We start from the raw sequence: 23,624 nt of genomic DNA on the forward strand, positions 1-23,624 counted from the left end.
CAGGCAAAGCCGTTTGCTCAAAGGAGCCTGGGAGAGCAGGAAAGAAAGAGCAGGCCTCTCCTTGTACAGGAGGAGAGGAGCATCTCTTTTCCTCTGGGACTTTGCTACACTGAGTCACTTTTACTTCCTTCTAAAAATACCCCCGTTTCTTCTTTTTCAATCACATTTTTTAAAGCTAAACATCTTTTTTCAAAACTCTACCAAACATTTCTCTGGAATGCCCTCACCTTCTTAAAACCCTTTCCAAAAAATGTTTACCGGTCCCCATCATTGACAATATTCCAACATTGCATTAAACTAGTTTTTGGATTTGGCCATATCAAATTCTGGCTAGCCTTTTAGCTGTATTATTGTTCAATTTAAACATTTTAGTGCAGATGTTACCCTTTATGCTAGATAATTTACAAACTGTTTTACTGTGTACAACTTTGTTAGCCGTCCTCTGGATTTTGATCCAGACAGGAGGCGGCAAGTAAATATAGTTAAATAAGTCATAAAATAAAGCAGCTATAAAGCTGCATAGTTCTCACCTTGACAGTTCAAGGAGAAGACTATGGGATTTGTTTCTGCAGTTTTCTTCACAAGACTTTGGAAGCGGTTTGTCATTGCCTGCTTCCTAGGGCTGAGAGAGAGAGACTGGCCCAAGGTCATCCATTTGTGCCTAAGGCAGGTTCTCCCGTTTCGAGCCGATTCCCTTCGCCACTACACTAAAGTGGCTTTCAGACAACGTTCACTACGTATCTACTTTGTCTTCAGGAATACTCTAGTTGTCTATTTAACCCCACGAGATACGCATGAGCAGCCATAAGATTTAAACTACCTACCTTGGTAGATGTGGAAGCATCTTGACATTTCTCTTCTGTATTTTCAACCATGCAGGAAGAATCATCAACGTTTTCAACTTCTCTGATTCCTTCTGATTCCTGCTGCATGCATGACTCTCCGGAAGGATCATTTTCCCTTTCTGGAAACTCCCCGTCTTGTAGCCTTTGTCCCTCTGGTCCAATGATGTCACTCTCTCGCCACGACTCTTCCGCTTCTGAAGACACGGGCAGCTCTTTAGCACCAACGCTTTCATCTTCTCCAGGTACTTCTTGTACGAATGATGTCACAGAGGAGTAAGGACTTAACTTGTCCTCTAACTTTTTTCTGTTCTGAAGATCTTCTGGTTTTGATTCAGGAGAGCCAAAGGATTCCACATAGTCCATTACCTTGTGTACTTGCTCTTCTGAGCTAAAAGGTTTTTGGTTTTTTTTAAGCAATATTTGTTCTTCTGTGGTATCTTTCACAGAATTTTTGCAAAGTCTTTCCTTTTGTTCAGAAACCTTCTCTGATGCGTCTCCCTTTTGGGCAATACTCACTTTCCCATCATCTGCAATGTTCTCTCCAGCCCCAACATGCTCCTGCTCCTTCCTGCTTGCCTGACGCTCCTGCCTTGTAACTTCACCTTCTTTAAGTGGGCTTCTTACCCCACCAGATGAGCCTTCCTGCAAGGATTCTGCACTGCTCGGGCTTGGCTCCACCTTGGCCCTTCTTGCCACGGTGGCCTCGCTGGAACTTGACGACAGAGCGCTCTGCTTCTTAATCTTTTTTGCTTTCTTCTTCTTAATGTTTTTTGAGTCGAGGCTTTTCAAAGTGCGGAGTTCGCCAGCTTTTAATTCTGAATCTTGACTTGGTAGCCCCATTTTGGCATCCCCAAGCAATTTGCTATCAGCCTGCTTCTTGGACATAATCTTGGTAGAGCCTTGAAAATGTACATCGCCCTCTTCTTTATTTTGTTCTTTGGGTGCCTGCCCCTCTGCAGATCCTAGGCACGGGGTCCTATGGGCCCTTTCAAGGCCAAGGGACACACAAGCACTTTCTTCCAGCGGAAGCACTTTTTCTTTCTGCTCCTGGCCTCCGTTAACTGGGCTAGTGTCCACGGGGAAATTTCCTTCCAGTATCTTTTCGGCCTCACGATTACTTCTTGTTTGCCTTTCTAGCTCTCCTTTAAAAAGTTCTTTCTTCCTCAATTTATTTTTCTTCTTACTATTTTTTTCCTGGGTCTTTATTCTCAGGTCTTCAACTGGGTCCAACATGAAGGCAAGCTCAGGTACCAATCTGTTCTCCTCTGAAAACTGACTGAATGAGCTGCCCGCAGTTGAGACAGGGGAAGGGGGAATGAGTTCATCTACCGCCATCTTCCCACCTGCTTTCAATGAGCTGGAGTCCGTTGCTTCAGACGGCGTCCTCGGTTCTTCACTATTAGGATATTTACGAAGGGCCAATGTTTTAGGCTTTGAGGCAGCATTTTGCGGCAACCTCTGGGGCACAAGGCCTTTAGGTTCTTCTAAATCACATTTATTGGTGATTGGATCAGCTTCTTGAATTGCATCGGCTAATTTGGGGGTGATTAAGCCTTTTTCAATGGCCTCTTTCAAGGTTACCCGCTTTCCACTCTCAGCACTAACAATCCCTCCAGTCAAAATCTGATTAATAGCAATGATTTTAGCTGTATCTTCATCCAGCACTTCTTTTTCCACAGCAGACGCCAGTGACAGTCTTTGGCCAGTAGAAGTTTCCAGGACGCCACTTGTGTCTGCCTGAGCCTGCAGCAATCTCAAAGCAAGCATGGGGTCTACTTTGCCAAGTTTTACTGCCTGAGAAATCAACAATACATTCCCAGTCACCTCATCTTTTGTGTCTTGAAAGGGAATAACTTCTAAGTACCTATGCCCTGACGCAATGTCAATTTTGCTCCTTCTGACAAATTCTGAATATGGGACCAATCTACAGCTTCCTGGATAAAGAATAGCTTCCTTCATTTCAGAGGCAATTGCTGCTTGTCCCACAATTGCTTTGGATAATAACCTTTTCTTAACAGCTTCAGTCAACGTAATTTTCTGGCCCAAAACAGGATCAAATATACTTCCAGTTGAGGCTTGTATTTCTTGAACTTTGCTTTGAAAATCTGAGCTGATTAACCCATGGGATACAGCCTGGGGTAGGGACACAATTTTGTGCATTTCAGGATAAATGGAATGGTGTAGGCATATGTCTTCTGCCTTTTTGAGATCTTGGTAGAGGTTTTCATTAATCAATTCATGTTCCAGAGCATCCTCTACGCAAAGTCTCATGCCAGTCTTGTGGTGAAGGATGCCTCCGTTGGCTATCTGTTTAGTTAGGAGCGTAAAGGCTTTTTCCTCACTCAGATATCCCTTTTTTACAGCCTGGATAATGGTCAGTGGTTCTTTAGTTTTAGGATCCAAGATACCTCCTATTTCAGCCTGTAGAGCTATGAGTTTTTCTTTAATTGTGTCTTCAGCATATTTGCCCTTATATGCTTTCTCCAGTTTCTTAAGATTTTCTTGAGTGGATTTGTGTATTAAGCCAAGGTTGGAAGCCAAAGTGACTGACATTTTTTTGCCACGCTTGAAATCAACAATTCCTCCAGTAACTATTTGTGCCTCCAAAATTCTGGTGGCAGTTTCTTTATCCAAAAGCCCAAAATCAGATGCCTCCTTGATGGAGTAAATGCTTTTGTTCCATGGGTCAATAATGCCACTTATGGCCTGATCTGAAGCTAATACCTTCTGGAGAAGATTCTCATCCATCAATCCTGCACCGATTACTTCTTCAGTGGTTAATGACTCAGAGGTCTCTGCATCAAAAAAGCCACTAAACATTTTCATCTCCCCCATCACTTTAATGGCTGTATGGCTGGAGACAGCTCCGCAGGCAAGGGCCTCATCCAGGAGCATTTTCTTCCCTGTCTGCTCATGAACTATGCCACCTTCCTGCAGCTGTGTCAGCAGCGCGTCCAGAGGGCTGTCTTCTGCAGATAGTTTTGCCAGTGCAGAACCAGCCCTTGGATAGGCAGGAGCTGCTCTTTTGTCTGCGGCCAGCTGCCTTCTCTTTACATGTCCATCTGCAGGTTTCCCTTCAGCTTGATTCAAAAGGCCGTCTGTTGATCCATTCTGCACTTTTCCCATGCTTGACCAGCTGGTAGCCTCTGGCCTCCTATCTACTTCTGCAAGAGTCAACTTTTCTACAGCGTTATCTACTACAACGTGAAATTTTTCCATCTTTTCCAAACTGTCAGCAGTCAAATCTACTTCTTTTCTAACATCTCTTTTTCCCATTTCTCTCTCTTGCTCTTCCAAAGTCATCTTTCCCTCTTCCGGTAGTTGTTTTTCATGCTTTGCCTCTTCCCACTTGACTTCTTTATTCCCAAATTCAGTTTCAAAATTGGATTTGCACTCCTGCACTTCCATGCGGCTCTTGTTCTGTGTCATCATCCAACCTTGCTCTCTTCTCGGCTCATCCATCTCGCTTTTTAAGTCTCCTGGAAGAGCAGCTTCTGCTTCTTGTTCCTTCACGTTCACACATTCATTTATATCTCCAATTTCCAGTTCGATCCTTTTGCTAGGTAGACAAATGTGGGGTTGCAGATTTTGTTCCTGTTTGTTTTCTGATGCAGACGAATTAAGTTTCTTTAAAATAATTTCACTGCAGGATCCGGTTTCTTCAATTGTGGCATTCCTGCCAACATCCTCAGGCCATTCTTGGGGTTGCATTTTGCTGGCTTCTAAGAGGTCAGTGCTAGAGCCATTTTCTATTGCTGGTGCAAGGATTTCGGACAGACTATTTAACTCCCCCTCTACCAGAAGCAATTTTTCACCATTGTGGATGTTTACACAGCTGTGAGTCATCAAATAGAACAGCATCTTTTCTTCACTGCTTCTTGAGGGACCCTGGTTTTCTTCTCCATGGTCTACTGGTTGAGCAGAGGAAGAGCTTCTCCTCTGGAAGCTACTTGAGGGGCCAGAAAGGGGCATCCCTGGAATGAAGTCAGGGAGGCAGGTTGACTTCAATTTTTTGGCAAGATCTTTATTCAGGATTCCACAATCGACAGCTTTCTTCCATGAAAGAATTTCATTAGTCTCTGCTATAAAAAGTGCTTTGATGTTTTGCCTGCCTCTTAAAATTTTATCAGCCAGCTCAGAAGTTAGGATACCTTGCTCCAGAGAATCCATAACAGGCACAATCTCTCCTGACTCAGGCCTTACAAGTCCTGCAAATGAATGAAGGGATTCCAGGATCATCACTGCAAGCCTTGATTTCACCAGGCCTCCTTCCATCGCTCTGTCTAATGAAAATCTCTCTCTGGTAACTGTATCTATAATGCCACCGGTCTGCAGTTGTCTGGCCAGAAGATCACAAGCCAGATTTTGTTTAATTAAATTATGTCTTACAGCATCCTCCACAGTTAACTGGCAGCCACTTTTGGGGTCCTCAAGGCCACCAGCAAAGAGGTGGGCTTCTAGTAATCCCATTGCCACTTCCTTTTCTACTAGTCCTTCATGAACTGCACAGAGGATGCTTGCTTCTTGGCCTGACTGCAAGCTCACCACCCCACCTGGCACCTGTTTTATTGGGAGCAATTTCAGTCCTGTCTCCTGGTGAGGGACACATTGCTGCATCAGATCACTGAAGCTAATTTTCTCAACTGAATTTGGGTCAGTCAAAGCCTCACAAGATTTCAAGCAAGATACCAACTTTTCATGAAAATGATTGGTAATGATGCCTTTTTGAAGAGCATCTTCTAAACCGATTTGCTCATGGCTGGAAGGATCTATAAAGTTTCCAGTGAGAAGCTGTATTTGTGCTATTTTTAGCCCAGCACTTTCACTGATGATTCCATTTTCGATGGCAGCAACAACAGGATGAAATGGGCTACCTTTGAGTTGCATGTTCTTGATCAGCTCGACAGCATTCTGCAGTTCCTCTAAATGTTGGTAGATCTTGCCATTTATTACGTCTGTTGTCAGGCCTTCTGCCAGTGAGAGCTTTTCACTGGCTTTGGGAACCATCAGACCAGCTGTGATCACCTGGACTTCCAAGAGCAGAAGGCCTGTTTCTTGGTCTAGGAGACCTTTTTGCATGGCGTCAAAAACAGAGAAGGCTTCCATTGTGCCAAGATCTAGCACTCCAGCAATAGCCTCATTTCCCTGGGCAGGGGAGCAGGGAGGGGAAAGAGGAAAAAAATATATCAGAATCACAGTAATGGTGGACTTATAAATGCATCCCAGTCCAAGATGTCTCAGTTATCTAAAGCATGGTGAATACTGAACTAGAGAGCAGATCTTAATTAGGCTGGTAATTTATACGTTGTATCACATAACACAGGAACACAATTTTGATCTTGCAAACTGTTTTCAGTTTGGAGCTCGATTTAGCCAGGCAGGTGAGGCACTACTGAGACATTTTGGGCACCCAGAAAGAGCAGCAAAGCAGCAGGAGCATCCTTGCAGCCACTTTCCCCAGTGGAGAAAGACAGAGAAGAAGGGAGAGAAGCACACTCGGAACCACAGCCAAACACTCCTGGTAGTCCCCTTTATTCAAAGGAGGAGACAGGAAGCCCAGAAGGACCACAGCACAGCTCACCCACGTAGGCCCAAGAAAAGGGAGCAGGAGAAAGCAGGCAGTTCCCTGAAGAGGAAACAGGTTCCCTTTTTGCTCCGCAACCATCACAACGTCCCTTTGACGGGTTTGGGAGTGGCAGCCTAGCGGAAGAGATGCAGCCAAGGGCTTTCTACTATCCAAATGGGGCTTTCTTAATTTCAAGACGCTGCAGTTCTTCTAAAGTGTTTACGGCCCAGCCTCACTTACATGGAAAGACCTAAATCGCAGGATGTTTGGAAGGAATCAGTTTGGAGCCATGGAAACAGCTGGACTAGAAACCAAGAGATCGTAAGATGTCGTCCTCATTTTGGGCTCGTTGTAGCCACGGGGAAGAGGGAGAATTCTGTATTGTGTCTTGAGTTGTACAAAATATTTTATTTGAATTTATGAGCCACCCAATTCCAAGGGACAATGAAGCCGCATATTAAATACAGTAAATAAAATATGTGGTTTGCCCTTGGAGGATCAAATTACTTGCTTCCCCTTAACCATCCCCCCACCCCACCCCGCAAGCAACTGTGAAGAAATGTGTTCAATAAAATGCTTTTCAGTCCAATGGGAATTGGGTCCAAGACCACTGCAGATACAATTCTACAAAGTGATCCAAATGACAACGCTGCAGTTTAAGCTGTTAGCCTCTCTCCCACGACGACACACAATTGGTGCCTGTCCTGGAAACGCTGTGTTTTCTTGGTCTAGCAGGCCAGCATTAACTGAAGGGAGGAAGAGAACCTGTGAATCTTTACATCTTGGAAGTTCTGGGCCATTAAGACCAAGGTCCAGAGGTGAGAACGTTGTGCAGCATTCTTCCCCCAGAGATTATTCTGTTAAACCCAGAACTGCTCCCTGTGAACCTCCTCCTGCTCCCTGGGACAAGCGAGGCAGGATGGCAGCTCAGTTGCAAAGGCCTTCCAAGCCTGCTAGCACCACAGCCACGACTCCAGACATGCACAGTCAGACATTAAAACAAGAGGGAAAGAGAAGGAGAAGCGTCAAAAGGCTTCTTACTTACCCGAGTTGGGGACTTTGCCGTGAGCAGTTAAAGACAGAGCCTTTAGGTAGCAGCTCAGCCGTATGGCACACACAGTGTAAAAAGCTGGGGGTTAGCATCCGGCATGCGACTGTTTGTTTCGCACAAAAAGTAGAAAGAACACCCACACAGAGCCCAACCCACACAACTGCCCCACATTTCTAGAGTGAGATTTTTGGTGCAGACTCCAGGAAGGTTAGTTTCTCAAAAACAATAACAGAAAATTGTAAACAAAGATGGTAGTTATTCTGAATAGTAAATCAACATGAAACGGAAAACAACAGGGACACATCATCATGCTCAATGCAGAGACTTCTGCTAGTTTTGGTGTTTTGGATGTGCAGCTCTGTCTGCTCCACCCATTGCCTTAACCTGAACAATCCTTCTACCCCCAAGGATTGGGGTTTTTCCAAAAGCAGAAATGTTTAAGAGGTTCCGTGCAACCACGAAGCACCCAAACCAAACTTCAGAACTTCATTCTTATTCTCATGTGAAACTGAAAAATACCCTTCAGATTCCTCTCCCTCCACTTCCCCAGAACCAATGAGAACATGTTTCACATCAGCATCCAGAATTATAAGGGATGCTGGTTCTTAATACATTGTTCCTAAGAGGAATCATAGTGGACAGGAAGAAATATATAGGCTTTTCTAGGCTGGGACAAAAGAGAATTTGGCAAAGGAATCCTAAATTCAGTGATTACAGCACTTGGGAGAAGACCCTTCTGACGATTTTGGGAGAGAACTAACGGCATCTGTTGTGATGCCAGGATTTAAAACAGCTGCCCCCAAGTGAAAAAAAAATGACATCTATTCGTCTGGCTGTTTTGGTTTGCAATGCTTCAAAGTAGTGGGATCCTGCAAGCATTAAAAACACAACTTCACACAGATATACAAGTTGCATTGGAGACATGAGTATCACATTTATATACAATGATATACAGATATATCCAGATAGGACTTATGAACAAAGCAGTCACAAAGATGGGACGGATGCTCAGACAATTGGCCAAGGGTATAAGAAAAGAGGGCACCAAGTAGCAGAAGGCTGCAGAAGAACAGGGCGGAAGGAAGAAATTGACTATTTTCGACTACTTTATGACTGGAGAGCACTGTAGGCTTGGGAATTGGCTGTGTATACTATCTTTCCACAGGCCAGCCGAGAGGGGAAGAGAAAAAAATCTTTCTCCTTGCTCTTTTGGGATTACAAGCATAAATCCTATTTCAGCCAAGTTATTGACTCTGCTTTACTCTTTTTCAGTTTCATTCCACAATCTTAGCTTCCCTTTGTAGGACATCTGGCTTATGTCTGTGACTTTCACCTTTTGTTCTTTGTTTCCTGAATAATCCTCCCCTCCACCTTCACTGTCTCTTCTACACAGGATCTGCTAAGGGCTCCTTGGGTAGTTCCCATAGGTTTTGGTCCCTCACTCAGCTTCTCTTCTTGCAGAAACAGCCAAACGCAGGAGAGGGACTGATAGGAAGATGGGAGCAGACCTGGACATTTCCTACCCCATGTTTTTTATATATTTTCAAAGGATGGATGGTGATGAAAGACCAACCTTGATAGGCCTTTCACAACTGTCTAAGAGAAACGTTACTGAAGGAAGCACAAAACAGGAGCCCTTCAGGGGACAGGCCTGGTCTAACCTGTACTAACAGTTAGTTGCTATATGAAACCCTCTCAGCGTGGTCCCAGTAATCCATACAGACTGAGAATTTCCTCCTCGTGTTGTAAGAGACTGGAACAGGGCGGTTGCCTGTATGAACTTTCACAGTTTTTCAGGATGTTTCTAAGCACGGACCTTCTCTTCCACCACTGGGGAAAGAATGCCACAAATGTGGGGAAAAAAGGGAATGGGAAAAGAGCTACCTTATGCGCCATCTCCTCTGCCATGTGTTTCTGCAGCTGCTGAAGCAGTTCTGTGGAATCACAGCAGAGCTGGTCATAAGTTTCTTTGAGAGCATCCAGCTGGACTGAAATCTGCACCTTCTCCTGATCAGAAAGCCTGCAGTGTGGGAAGGAAGACAGTCAGAAGAGAAACACAGCCAGTGGGCACCCAAGAAGCAACAGCAGCGGGTGGAGATTCTGCATTCCAATACACAAAGTTGCCCGTGCAAACGGTCATCCTGGCCAAAACCCTCAAACATCAATGAACCACACTTCCCCAAGGCCTCAAATGTGAATGGGGGGTGACTGGTTTATAAATGCTCTATGAGCAGGAATTTGTGTTTATTTAATAAGTCAACATTGATACCACTTTCTGTATCCAAGATGTGACTTGGATATAGGAAGATGGAATAACTTACTAAGGCAGCAACGCCCAACCTTTTTCTTTAAGTGGACCACTACCTCCATCATCAAGATCTTCTGGAGACCTCCAAATGGAATAAAAATTCATTACAAAGAGTATGATAATAAGTCCAGATCAAAGTTCCATATAGCTTCTATGTGTGTTGACTGCAAAGACCATCGTGACTTCTTTTACCACCCATGCAGATCTCCTGGAGAGGCCTTAAGAATGGAGTGGTCTAAAGCCCTGAGTCACAGCCCAAGTGCTTCTCCTGGATCAGGGTCTTCTCTAGGCGACATTTTTCCAGGATTTTTATTTTCCTGGCCAGAAATGGCCCGTTTTCAAATTTGATCTTGCTCCATTATGTTTCTGGAGAATTATTCTGCTGAGATATACTCAGAGTACCATTTACATAATTTCTTTCCCAGAAAAAGGTCAAAATCATGAGATTTCCATTAAAAATGCAAATAACTTGTTCAATTTGGTGATCTGCCGAAGTTTCATTAAAATTATTCTGGAGTCTGCTTTGCAGGCTTCCCACAATTCAACTTTCCGGATTCATGTTATTTTCTCAACTTACTTGTTGCTGTGCTTTGCAAGAAATATTTGAGTAGTTTTTATAGCTTCTGAAACTTCCTCCTTCTTTGCAGCCAATTCTTCATTCAAGACCTGAAAAGAAGAAAGAGAAGGGAAACTTCAAACGATACATTTCCAAAAAAATGAGCACAAGAAAAAGCTCAGATAGAGGTGGATCGCACTGGAAGCATAAATTAAGCACGACTCGTGTGACCTGGGCCACGGTCTATAATGAGAGAGAAACATGAAAGGAAATGTGGGCCCTCAACCCATGCAGGCACCTGCTGCTCCAAAATGGACTTCTCGATATCTCCCAGCATTTTCCTCTTTGTGGGTGAGACGCTTCTGAATAGTGCACTCTGCTTGAAGCTTGTGACCCAGCCCAGGAGTCCTTTCACCTTGTCCAGGTGTTCCTGCTTCTCTTCCTCAACAACTTTCTGGAAAAAATGGAATGTTGATACATAATATATGCACCAATGTCACTAACACCTGGGGTGCTTCTTACAGGCAAAACAATATAAAACCCCATGTGATCAGTGTGGCAGAACCAGAATGTACTTGATGTTGTCTTCTAAGGTGAGTGAATGTAAACCTGTCGGGTGGGGAGCTTCCCAGGGCAAAGGGGCAAGAACAACATTGAAGAGGAAGTGAACTCAGGAGACTGGAGAGGTCCTTTCCAGTGTGTCGGGAAAGGTGAAGCAATGCACGAAGATGACATGAAACTGAAAGTCTTTGAATGCAAAGAGTGCACAGTTCTGCTAAGGTCCTTTGTCCTGGCTGCTAAGCTGACCAGCCTGGAGGATATAGAGCTGGGTCCTCCCCTTGAGGGACCAGCTTCCAGAGGAGGAGTTCAGACCTCCCTTTAGTGAGACGTGCTGAGTCAGAATTTCTTCAAGACCCTCCCCTCTACACTAATATGCTTCTGTTGGTGCAATCCTGGTGCCTAAGAAGAGTAACCAACTTATCATGATCTTATGAGATAAAACCTGGCGCAAGACTCCAGGGGGCCAAACTGGATTCACAAGGCAAATACTAGATTACATAAATTCTGTCCTTACTTCTTCCTCTTCCAGGCGCCGGAGAGCATCACTTATGTACTTCACATGTTGCGTAGTCAATGTGACCAAGGCTGTATAGTGTGTCCGTAAATCCATGAACTACAAGGTACGAGAAGCACAAGGAACACACCCATTAAAGCCAACAACAATGAAACATAAAGTAAATTGGATCTCATTCAGGAGAGTACAGAGTACAGTCCCTCACTGCAAAAGCCAAGGGAGAAACCTCAGAAGCAAGATACTCCCCCTCCCCACAAAAAGAAACAAAGAGGAAGGCAAAGAGATGATTCACAACCAATCTCAGGGACGAGACAAGCATTTCTCAAACTAGCTGTGAGAAGAATTCTGGTTTGTATGACGTGAAAGGCAATACCTTTCCTTGCATGTCTCTTTTGACCCTGGAGAAAAAAAGGGGGAAATCCCTGAATCTGGAAGAAGACTTGGAACCTTCCAGAGGTGGCAAAGAACAGTCCTTATGCTCTCCCTATTAGCAGGATAATCAGCGGTTCAGTGTCTTAAGAGTTCTAGTTAACAAAACCTTCCATCATTTTGACTAAGCACACAAACCGCGAGTTTGTATCCATGAGCATGGCTTGGAAGACCAACTACTTGACCGGCTTTCTTGGGTAATTTTCATCAGGGTTTTATTCTCTAAAGGTAAAAGTTAATATGATCTGAAAAGAAAGCAGCTTGTACGACCAAAGCCAAGAATAGAAAATCCTCTTGCAGAGAAAAACTCAAGGCTGGCAGGAGCCTCACCTCTTGCGTGATGGCGTCAGAGGAGGAAAGAACACGCCGGCGCTTCACAGGGGATTTTTGCTGAGATTCCACAAATGCACGGTAGGTCATGAGCTGCAGCTCATACTCCTGAGAGGGAAAAATGACAAAAGGGATCTTGGTGATTTCGTAAGTCACATTCCATATTCCCACAGCTAATACACCATCCTACCAAACCAAAGTAAATTGTGCCCCAACCAATTTACTGAATCACGTGACTTCTGTACCTACTCTGGGCCAGTTACTGGACATCACCACCAATCCCCCCCCCAAAAAAAAAACAACCAAAACCCCTTTCTGAAGCAAGCAAAGAGCTTAATTAATTGCCAACTATGGTAACAAACTATTCAGATTGCAGCCATTGGAACTATCTGATCCAATTTCTTCCAAAAAGTACAAGGCAGAACAAGTGTTTCAGAAGATTACATGAAACATCTGCACTTTGGATGCACATAATGAAATATTTAACAATAATAATAATAAATTTATAATATAATTAATAATATGAAATACTGTTGAATGTTTTAATCATAATGAATTACTAGCCATTTCTTTCCTGCTGTACATCACACCCCAGCAACGCACTGATACGTTCTTTCTGGAAAAGGTTTGTCTATTATCTAAAATAACCTTTTCTCAAATGCCCAGGACTATTTCAGAACCAGCCTCAGGTTTGCCAAACTCTGTCCCAGCTAGTTCTAAATTCTTCATCTTTGTATGCCTGCTGTTTCTTTGTACAACGAGAAGAAATATGTTACCTTCACAGCAGCTGAATATTGCTGAGACAGCTTCTGACATTGGTCCAGGTTAGCTTGATTTGCTTCTATTTCAGCAAACAGAGCCTTAAATTCAAAATAAAAAACAGTCAAAAACATAATTACAAGCAGGATGCTTTTGTGCCTTTTTTTCTCTCTATCCATGTTTTGGAGGAGGGAGATCTATCCAACACCCTGACTTTATTGTTAAGCCATGTCTTGTTTTTCTCTTGTGTTTTCAGTCTTTCTTGGAGAAGCAGCAACCTTTCCTTTTCAATTTATGGCTCTTACTTTGAAGTATATATATATGAGATGGCCAGCTATGTTGGACCAAAGGCCATTAAGTCTAGCATGTATGTAGTTGATACTGAAATCAAACAGACAGCAATAGCAATGAGGCATCTGTTGCTTGAGAAGTTAGACTATGACAGATCTAGAGAAGATAAAGTGCAGAATCATAGTGTTCACAAAGCTAGAGACATTATTTTTCCAAGTGCCAAGACATTCATGTGTTGATGCAACCTGGATGAGAATGAGGGAAATTGTAGTTCCAGAGAGAGAAGGTGACAAAGGCTGTTTGTGCATTTCTCCATCACCCTTACCATCTGTTGACTGAGCTGCTCAGACAGCACCCGGCTGTCCTCTGCTTGCCCAGGCTTCATCAGTTCCTGCTGGACGGTGGTCTGCTCAATCCACCGGACGAGTGCCCTGTGACAGTTCCGATAATCCCTGAGTACATCCTCAATATTCTCCAGCTCAGATTTTCTGCCAAGAAATTGAGGAAATGAAGCAAAGGAGAGAACGCCAGCTGATAAAATTATGTATCAAACACGGTGCATGTATAATAGAACAGTAGAGGGAAACACTTTTCAGGACATCCACGGAATATGATTTTAAAATAGTGAATATGATTCCATGACATGCAATGAAATACCTATCTCCTTCCTAATTTGACTTTTTTGACCACGCTCTCCAGACACCCTTTGTCTGAAGTGGTTTGCAATCTAAAAAGTTTACTAGAATAGAATACAATTTATTGGATAAGGAATTTGTTTCCAGTGCATAAGCTCTCAATGTACATACAAGTAATAGTGATAATCATGATCATATACAACATGAAAATACATTCATCATAAACTGTGAAATACAACACTTCATCATTAATCATGATGCAACACTTAGTGATTAATCACAGAGCACTAGCTAAGCAAACAACATAAATCATACTAGGGTACAAAAATATAAATTGTAAGATACAAGCAGCAAAGTTATAGTCATAAGAAGATAAGGATAGGTAATAGGAAAGATCCCCTTCATGGATTACTGCCTTGTCGTGGCGAAGGGGCTTGCGTAATTCAATGAAGCTATGAGCTATGCCGTGCAGGGCCACCCAAGACGGACAGGTCATAGCAGAGAGTTCTGACAAAACGTGATCCACTGGAGAAGGAAATGGCAACCCACTCCAGTATCTTTGCCATGAAAACCCCATGGAGAGTACCAAAAGGCAAAACGATATGACGCTGGAAGATGAGCCACTCAGGTCGGATGGCGTCCAATATGCTACTGGGGAAGAGCAGAGGGCTAGTACTAGTAGCGCCAGAAAGAATGAAGCGACTGGGCCAAAGCCGAAAGGACGCTCAGCTGTGGATGTGTCTGGTGGTGAAAGGGAAGTCCGATGCTGTAAAGATTTTTTCTCCATAGGAACCTGGAATGTAAGATCCATGAATCAAGGAAAGCTGGACGTGGTCAAACAAGAGATGACAAGACTGAACATCGACATCTTAGGAATCAGCGAACTAAAATGGACAGGAATGGGTGAATTTAATTCAGATGACCATCAGGTATACTACTGCGGGCAAGAATCCTTCAGAAGAAATGGAGTAGCCTTCATAGTCAATAAAAGAGTAGGAAAAGCAATACTGGGATACAATCTGCAAAATGACAGAATGATCTCAGTTTGAATCCAAGGCAAACCATTCAATATCACAGTAGTCCAAGTCTATGCCCCAACCACCGGTGCTGAAGAGGATGAAATTGACCGGTTCTATGAAGCCCTACAGCACATTATAGAACTAACACCAAAAAATGATGTCCTTATCATCATGGGGGATTGGAATGCTAAAGTAGGAAGCCAAAAGATAAGTGGAATAACAGGCAAGTTGGGCCTTGGAGTACAAAATGAAGCAGGGCACAGGCTGACAGAATTTTGTCAAGAGAATACGATGGTCATCGCAAACACTCTTTTTCAACAACCCAAGAGACGGCTCTACACATGGACATCACCAGACGGTCAACACAGAAATCAGATTGATCATGTGCTCTGCAGCCAAAGATGGAGCAGCTCTATACAGTCAGTAAAAACAAGACCAGGAGCTGACTGTGGCTCAGACCATGAGCTTCTTGTTGCAAAATTTAAGAAAGTAGGGAAAAGCACTAGGCCACTTAGATATGAACTAAATCATATCCCTGATAAATACACAGTAGAGGTGACAAATATATTTAAAGAATTAGATCTGATAGACCAGTGATGGTGAACCTTTGAGTGCCCAAACCGCAACCCAAAACCCACTTATTTATTGCAAAGTGCCAGGGGTGCATCATCATTGTGGTGCCCTTGGGGGGGGGGGGCAGAGCCGCCTCTGGCACGCAAAAACCAGGGGCGCAAAAATGGGCCACTGTGCTGCAAGGCGCTGCACCACGCAAGAACGGGGCAGAGCTAGTGAGTATCATGCAGGCACTCACTGACCTCTGCTCTACCATCTCTACTTGAGCTTGTTAATCGGCCGCTTCACCTCCTTTGTGCTGGGCGGGGCTCCTGCTCCGGGCAGCGGTGGAGGCCTGATGGACCTGCTGCTGCTGGTGGCAGCGCGCGTGCCAACAGAGATTGCTCTGAGTGTTGCCTCTGGCACGCGTGCCATAGGTTCACCACCACTGTGATAGACAGAGTGCCTGAAGAACTATGGACGGAGGTTCGCAACATTGTACAACAGGTAGCAACCAAAACCATCCCAAAGAAAAAGAAATGCAAGAAAGCAAAATGACTGTCTGAGGAAGCTTTGCAAATAGCTGAGGAAAGGAGGGAAGCGAAAGGCAAGGGAGAAAAAGAAAGATACGCCCAATTGAATGCAGAATTGCAGAGAATAGCTAGAAGAGATAAGAATGCCTTCTTAAATGAACAGTGCAAAGAAATAGAAGAAAACAATAAAATAGGGAGGACCAGAGATCTCTTCAAGAAAATTGGAGAGATGAAGGGAATGTTTCATGCAAAAATGGGCATGATAAAGGACCAAAATGGCAGGGACCTAACAGAGATTAAGAGATTAAGAAGAGGTGGCAAAATTACACAGAAGAACTATACAAGAACGAACTTAACGTCCCTGATAATCACAATGAGGTGGTCACTGACCTCGAGCCAGACATCCTAGAATGTGAAGTGAAGTGGGCCTTAGAAAAGCTGAGCAACAACAAAGCTAGTGGAGGTGACAGTATTGCAGCTGAGCTATTCAAAATCTTAAAAGACGATGCAGTAAAAGTGCTACACTCAATTTGCCAGCATATTTGGAAAACTCAACAGTGGCCACAGGATTGGAAAAGGATCAGTTTACATTCCAATTCCAAAGAAAGGCAGTGCCAAAGAATGTTCTAACTATCGCACCATTGCACTCATTTCACATGCTAGTAAAATTATGCTTAAAATCCTACAAGCTAGACTCTAGCAGTATGTGGATCGAGAACTACCTGAAGTACAGGCAGGATTTCAAAGAGGCAGAGGAACTAGAGATCAAATTGCCAACGTACGCTGGATCATGGAGAAAGAGAGTTCCAGAAAAACATCTACTTCTGCTTCATTGACTATGCTAAAGCATTTGATTTTATGGATCACAACAAACTGTGGCAAGTTCTTAAAGAGATGTGAGTACCAGACCATCTTATTTGTCTCTTGAGAAACCTATATGCGGGTCAAGAAGCAACAGTGAGAACTGGACACGGAACCACTGATTGGTTCAAAATTGGGAAAGGAGTCCGGCAAGGCTATATACTGTCGCCCTGCCTATTTAACTTATATGCAGAGCACATCATGAGAAAGGCAGGGCTAGATGCATCAAAAATTGGAGTTAAGATTGCCAGGAGAAATATCAACAACCTAAGATATGCAGATGATACCACTCTAATGGCAGAAAATGAAGAGGAACTAAAGAGCCTCTTGTTGCGGGTGAAGAAGGAGAGTGCAAAACCTGGGTTGAAACTAAACATTAAGAAAACCAAGATCATGGCATCTGGCCCTTTCAATTCCTGGCAAATAGATGGGGAAGAAATGGAGGTAGTGCCAGATTTTATTTTCCTGGGCTCCAAGATTACTGCAGATGGGGACTGCAGCCAAGAAATTAAAAGACGCTTGCTCCTTGGGAGGAAAGCCATGGCAAATCTGGACAGCACACTAAAAAGCAGAGAGATCAGCCTGCCAACAAAAGTGTGTATGGTCAAGGCTATGGTCTTCCCAGTTGCAATGTATGGCAGTGAAAGTTGGACCATAAGAAAGGCCGAGCGCCAAAGAATTGAAGCCTTTGAACTATGGTGCTGGAGAAGACTCCTGTGAGTCCCTTGGACTGCAAGGCGATCAAACCGGTCAGTCCTAGAGGAGATCAAGCCTGACTGCTCTTTAGAAGGCCAGATCCTGAAGTTGAAACTCAAATACTTTGGCCACCTAACGAGAAGGAAGGACTCACTGGAGAAGAGCCTCATGCTGGGAAAGATTGAGGGCAATAGAAGAAGGGGACGACAGAGAATGAGGTGGCTGGATGGAGTCACTGAAGCAGTAGGCGTGAGCTTAAATGGACTCCAGAAGATGGTAGAGGACAGGAAGGCCTGGAGGAACATTGTCCATAGGGTCGCGATGGGTCGGACACGACTTCGCAACTTTGCACAGCACTCTATCTTTTTTCCTGTAGGCTTCCTCTTTGGCACAATGTCGTTGCTTGAATTTAGCTGTGAGCCAAGGCTTGTTGTTACTGTATATTCGCAAGTTCCTGGTTGGCACACATAGGTCTTCACAAAAGCTAACATGTGATGTTGCAGTATCTGTGAGTTCATCCAAGTCTGCAGAGTTGTCTTCAAAAACTTTCCAATCAGTGCAGACAAAGTAAGCCTGTAATTTTAGCTTTGCCTCCTCAGTCCAAGGCTTGATTGATTTAATTGTTGGTTTTGTATTACAGACTACACATCAAGAATGCATTTATTTTGGTCAGCCAATTGGCCTAGGTTAGCAGCTACAGCAATGGATGTGTCCATCTGCAGGTTTTGCAAACAGTCTCCAATGCTTCCATTCCTTCTGATCACAAGAGACTGCAGAGCCACCTCCAAGGAGGCCTCCACAGCACCCTTTGCTGAAGTCACTCTAGGGACTCAGAGCTACCTTCAGTCAGGCTACCTGACCCTTGGATGGGATGGGGAAATTTCCCCCAGTGCCTCTGCTCCCGTGGATTGCCTGTCTGCTACCTTCAAAAGGACACAGGGTGGTCCTTCCTCCTTCCCCCTCATCTTTCCCCCAAAGTGACTGTTCTGTGAGCATAAATCTTACAAATAACACCACTAGGTGCAGGGCAGAACTGAAGTGTGAAACAGTAGAGTAAAGATATCTATGGATATTCCATGGACAATGGATAGATTTCCCAGAAAGATGGTAGAGGACAGGAAGGCCTGGAGGAACATTGTCCATAGGGTCGCGATGGGTCGGACACGACTTCGCAACTTTGCACAGCACTCTATCTTTTTTCCTGTAGGCTTCCTCTTTGGCACAATGTCGTTGCTTGAATTTAGCTGTGAGCCAAGGCTTGTTGTTACTGTATATTCGCAAGTTCCTGGTTGGCACACATAGGTCTTCACAAAAGCTAACATGTGATGTTGCAGTATCTGTGAGTTCATCCAAGTCTGCAGAGTTGTCTTCAAAAACTTTCCAATCAGTGCAGACAAAGTAAGCCTGTAATTTTAGCTTTGCCTCCTCAGTCCAAGGCTTGATTGATTTAATTGTTGGTTTTGTATTACAGACTACACATCAAGAATGCATTTATTTTGGTCAGCCAATTGGCCTAGGTTAGCAGCTACAGCAATGGATGTGTCCATCTGCAGGTTTTGCAAACAGTCTCCAATGCTTCCATTCCTTCTGATCACAAGAGACTGCAGAGCCACCTCCAAGGAGGCCTCCACAGCACCCTTTGCTGAAGTCACTCTAGGGACTCAGAGCTACCTTCAGTCAGGCTACCTGACCCTTGGATGGGATGGGGAAATTTCCCCCAGTGCCTCTGCTCCCGTGGATTGCCTGTCTGCTACCTTCAAAAGGACACAGGGTGGTCCTTCCTCCTTCCCCCTCATCTTTCCCCCAAAGTGACTGTTCTGTGAGCATAAATCTTACAAATAACACCACTAGGTGCAGGGCAGAACTGAAGTGTGAAACAGTAGAGTAAAGATATCTATGGATATTCCATGGACAATGGATAGATTTCCCAGAAAGTCAAAGTGTAGACGGAAGGCAATATCAGTAATATCAGTGGTCAGCCGCTCTTCTGGAAAAGCTCATGATCATGCATAGAACATTTGCAAACCAAAGCTCAGAAGGAAATGGGAGCTGTCAAGACAGAGTAGAAACAAAAAGAAAGCTTGAATTTTCTTTTTTCACACTAACAGAAAAAGAGATTCATAAGAAATGAAGCTTAAATAAAAATGTTGAGGCAACATTAAATTGGTGCAACATAATAAAGTATCTTGTATCAATTTAGAACATCGTTAAACTGAAGTTGCTATTCAATAATTAAAAACAGAACCAATTTAATAAGAATCATGTCAGAATATAAATAACAAAGTGCTTTGTCTAATCTAAGAATATCCATATTCAACTAATCAAAAGCAAATATATTAAAACTTTATGTTAAGAGTGATCCAAACGTCACACGTGACACAATTCTCTAGAGAGAACTATACAGGTAATCAAAATAAAATTTGGTCAAGACTATAAGCAGTTTGCCCTGGTTTTGCCATTACCTTTGAACTATGTTGCTGAACTGGAGATACTAAAACCTGGTAAGCTGATTCTGAACACTTAAAGCAGAGAATCTCAAAAACCTCCACTCAGCCCCTCCTCACCGAGTCTCCATCTGCAGGCCGACTCTTTGCCAGCGATCCCACAGCTGAGCCCCTTTCTCCCGGTAGTGCTCCAGGTCCAGGCTGCGCTCCCGCTTCAAGCGGTACAGCTGCTCCGCTACCACCTTGGCTCTTGCTAAGGCATCCTCCAAGGTTGCAAAGACAGCATTCTTGGTGTTCACTTCACTGATCCAGTGCTGGAATATTAATGATACACAACAAGGACAAGGAGCAAACGTTGTCATTGACCAAAGTAATGGACAAGCGATCCTGGATAAGGAAACGGGCTGAAGGTTGACTCAGCCTTCCATCCTCCCCAGGTAGGTAAAATGAGGACCCAGATTGTTGGGGGCAATAAGCTGACTTTGTAATAATGCCGCTTGGGGGGGTGTATGAAAGCCCTAATAAGCAGGCATATACATAGAATGAAGGCTACTGCTAAGCTTGTAAGCCGCCCTGAGTCTTCGGAGAAGGGCGGGATATAAATGGAATTAAAATAAATAAATAAATAAATTTCCTGGTGGCTTCATTCTCAGCCTATTCCCGCTCATTTTTCACAGCTGGGGTTTGTGCAGCCCTGTTCCAAATTTTGCTCTGCTTTTCTGCCCCAAAAGTGAACAGACATTAATGTGTTGCTACAATGCTCCAGAGGACCTGACCTCAATGGCTTCTTCATAATCATGAAACTCCAACCGCTGGTCAACCAGCCCCACAAAGCCTTTGGCTGCTGGGCTGAGATACCTGGATGCCACTGAGGACCTCAGCCAGGTCAGCTGCCCCAGCCTACTTGCCACGAGCTGAGTGTTCAGTAGGGGAGGTTCCCCTCTCACGTGCAGGTGGTTCCTTCACAGAGTGACCAGGACAACACCCTGCTCAGTTGCTGAACCTTCTGCAGCTGAACAGATTGTCTGGCAGGAACATTACCTACAAGTATGCAAGGGCATCCAAAGAAACCTTGATATTTTTTTCCCTGTTGTTTTTTGAGTGCTGAACGGCTGGTAATCTCTCTCTGCTGGACAACTCTGGCACTGAGGGATTCAGGATTAAATGCATCTACAAGCTGTCTAGGAAGCCCAAAAAAGCAGCACTTGGGTCTTTAGAAACAGAGATGCCTCCTTTGTTGGCTGATGATAATGAGCAAGAAGGCCCAGTGAACAGAGTAAGGAAGGCAGGTTTGTCCTCTTGCTTGTTTTTACAAAATGAATTTTGAGAAAGATACTTTGGGGGAAAAGAGGTTCCAGCACAACCATTTTGTCAATCCCCCCCCCCAAAAAAAAAGCCAAATCTCCCCCTCTGGCATTGACATGGACTCTTCAGGACTGCTTGGAGGGAGGCTTGTGTGTGACTGTCCTCCCGAACAGCTTGAACTGAGGGGCAAGCAAAAGGGATTGAATCTGGGTGAGGATTTAGGTGGAGCCAGTTCATGAAGGGAAGCCTCCTCTGGAGGCGAGTCCCTTAGCAGCTTCTGGCCAGGTTTTGGTCCATGCCCCACGTGACCCCTCTGCTTTCCCCAGGCCTCGTGGGAGGATGTTTCCTTTCAGCTTCCCAGCAACAAGCCCTGGGATTTGGATAGATAATCTCCTAGTAGCTCTTGGACTTTCCGGTGGGAGAGGGCTGCGTGCAGAAAGGCAGGAGATGCCTTCACCGCCATGCTCCTCTCTCTTTGGGGGATTGCCCAGTTCCCTGCTGCTGCCCAGTCTTTTCTGTTAGGTGCCTAACCTTTTCTAGTGGACCTTCTCTTATGTACCTCATCCAGTTCAGGACAAACTAATTTTTCTGTTCTCCATGGTCAAAGTGGTAGCGTTTTCTATTTGGTGAAAACTCTTATACAGGTAGTCCTTGACTTACATCCTGTTTAGAAGTTGCGACAGATCCCCTCCGAAAGGTATTTACAACCTGGTTCCAAAGTTCTAACTCCACCCCCCCCATGCTTTCCCCCCCCCCCGGTGCCCTCAAATGACCACATTTTGGGTGCTCAGCAGCAATCCTGTATTTACGGCCATTTGCAGCATCCCATGGTCACATGACTGCAATTTATGACATTTTTGCTGAAAACTGTCGTTTACTTTCAGTTTTTGAGGAAAATGTCCCATGGCAACCATTGTGGAGTCATTTAAGACCATGTAATTCATTTACCAAGCACCACAAAGTATAAAACTTTGTTTTGTTTTGTGATTGTTGTGACTTAGGAACGTAATGAGCAAGCACCATTACAGTTGTAAGTCAAGGACTACCTGTATTCAAGTCAGCTTCTTTCTCATGAACTCATATTCCCAAGAGGTGAACCTTGCCATGGCTCATCCTTTCAGGCAGAAGCCAACTGGATACATGTACATGGTCATGTGCAAGTGTGTCTGCCTTCAGTACTGGGCATGAGGGAGAACAGGACAGTCCGGAGAGTCAAAGGAAGCCTTGGACCAACTAGGCCAGCCTGCCCATCCCCCAGAGCAAGCCAGTTCCCACTGCCCCATTCGCATCGGCCCCAGTATGACAAAGATGGCCTAGAGAACCATTCTGCAAGAGCAGAGAAAGGCTGGCATTTCCCCAGCAGACAGAAGGGCGCAAATGGCATGATTTGTGGCCTTGTGCAAGAGCATCTCAGGGCTACCAACCTGCAAGGTGGCTCGGTGGGACTGAACGGCGATGAGGTCCACAGGCACAGCTTCCTCTTGACTCAATTTCACCTCGTAGCCTTTGACCAAGGATTCAGCTCCTTGCGTATTCTGAATGATAACATCAACCATCTTTAGCCTACCAGAGGGGGAAAAAAGGAAAATGTCACTTCCTGAAACATGAACAGCCAACCAGAAGCCATCCCCTCTTGCCAACCAGAGACCACCCAGGCCAGGATTGCATTGTTGTACATTCAGAGTCTTTCCCTTCTTTCCCATTGCCACTTCTGAAAGCCCTTTGAGGTGGGCCAGGTCACAAAACACACACTGTGGAGATTCCAAAAATGCAACTATCGTTGTAGAATCCATTGCCAGAATTTTGAAAGCTTCCCTGCCCACTTTTAAGGACAACAGTCAGGACTGGGCTGTTCATCTCTTTCTCAGGCGTTCTACTTTTCCAGAGAAAAGGCGCTCTTTTTATCTCTCCCAACTTCTCCTTTCAAAAGCAGAACTGAATTTCTCTACACCACGAAGTTACGTACACAGCAAAGCTCCACCATTTACAGATAAGGAAGGGAACAGCAGTGGACACATCAGCGTCATAAGGTTAATAAACATTTCACGAACACTGTAGAAACAATTAGGTCACTGCTTATTTTGTAAAAAGCAGTCTGAGTGCTGGCACTATAGGGCAGGATAGGGCAGGGGAGAGACAGAAAAATTAGCCGCCTGTACAATTTCTGGCTCTCTGCAGATGCATGGATCTCAGCCAAAATGAATCTGAGACTGACGACCCAGGGAATCCCAGCACACAGGGAATCCAGCTAGCATTCAGACTTTTCCTTTATACATCCGTGTGCATTACAGGATGTTTACTTTGTGTATCAGACAGAAGGATACATCTCTATGTTTTTAAATAGTTAACATGACTCTTAAATTTGGGCT

At 44.3% G+C, this 23,624-nt stretch overlaps 1 protein-coding gene across 1 annotated transcript in view; it reads right to left on the reverse strand.

Annotated features, from left to right (window-relative positions):
- The window catches only part of MACF1 (microtubule actin crosslinking factor 1), a 348,186-nt gene that overhangs the window by 130,084 nt on the left and 194,478 nt on the right, over positions 1-23,624 (reverse strand). Inside the window, exons 28-38 of the mRNA XM_083369263.1 lie at positions 22,680-22,818; positions 20,071-20,264; positions 13,536-13,698; positions 12,937-13,020; positions 12,161-12,268; positions 11,402-11,500; positions 10,625-10,780; positions 10,348-10,436; positions 9,347-9,482; positions 5,720-5,990; positions 825-5,053 (exon numbers count right to left, since the gene is read on the reverse strand). Coding sequence (XP_083225389.1) covers positions 825-5,053; positions 5,720-5,990; positions 9,347-9,482; positions 10,348-10,436; positions 10,625-10,780; positions 11,402-11,500; positions 12,161-12,268; positions 12,937-13,020; positions 13,536-13,698; positions 20,071-20,264; positions 22,680-22,818 — 5,668 coding nt within the window. The remainder of the gene's footprint in view (positions 1-824; positions 5,054-5,719; positions 5,991-9,346; positions 9,483-10,347; positions 10,437-10,624; positions 10,781-11,401; positions 11,501-12,160; positions 12,269-12,936; positions 13,021-13,535; positions 13,699-20,070; positions 20,265-22,679; positions 22,819-23,624) is intronic.

Source organism: Vipera ursinii (assembly GCF_947247035.1).
Source record: "Vipera ursinii genome assembly, chromosome: 9".
Classification (NCBI taxonomy): domain Eukaryota; kingdom Metazoa; phylum Chordata; class Lepidosauria; order Squamata; family Viperidae; genus Vipera; species Vipera ursinii.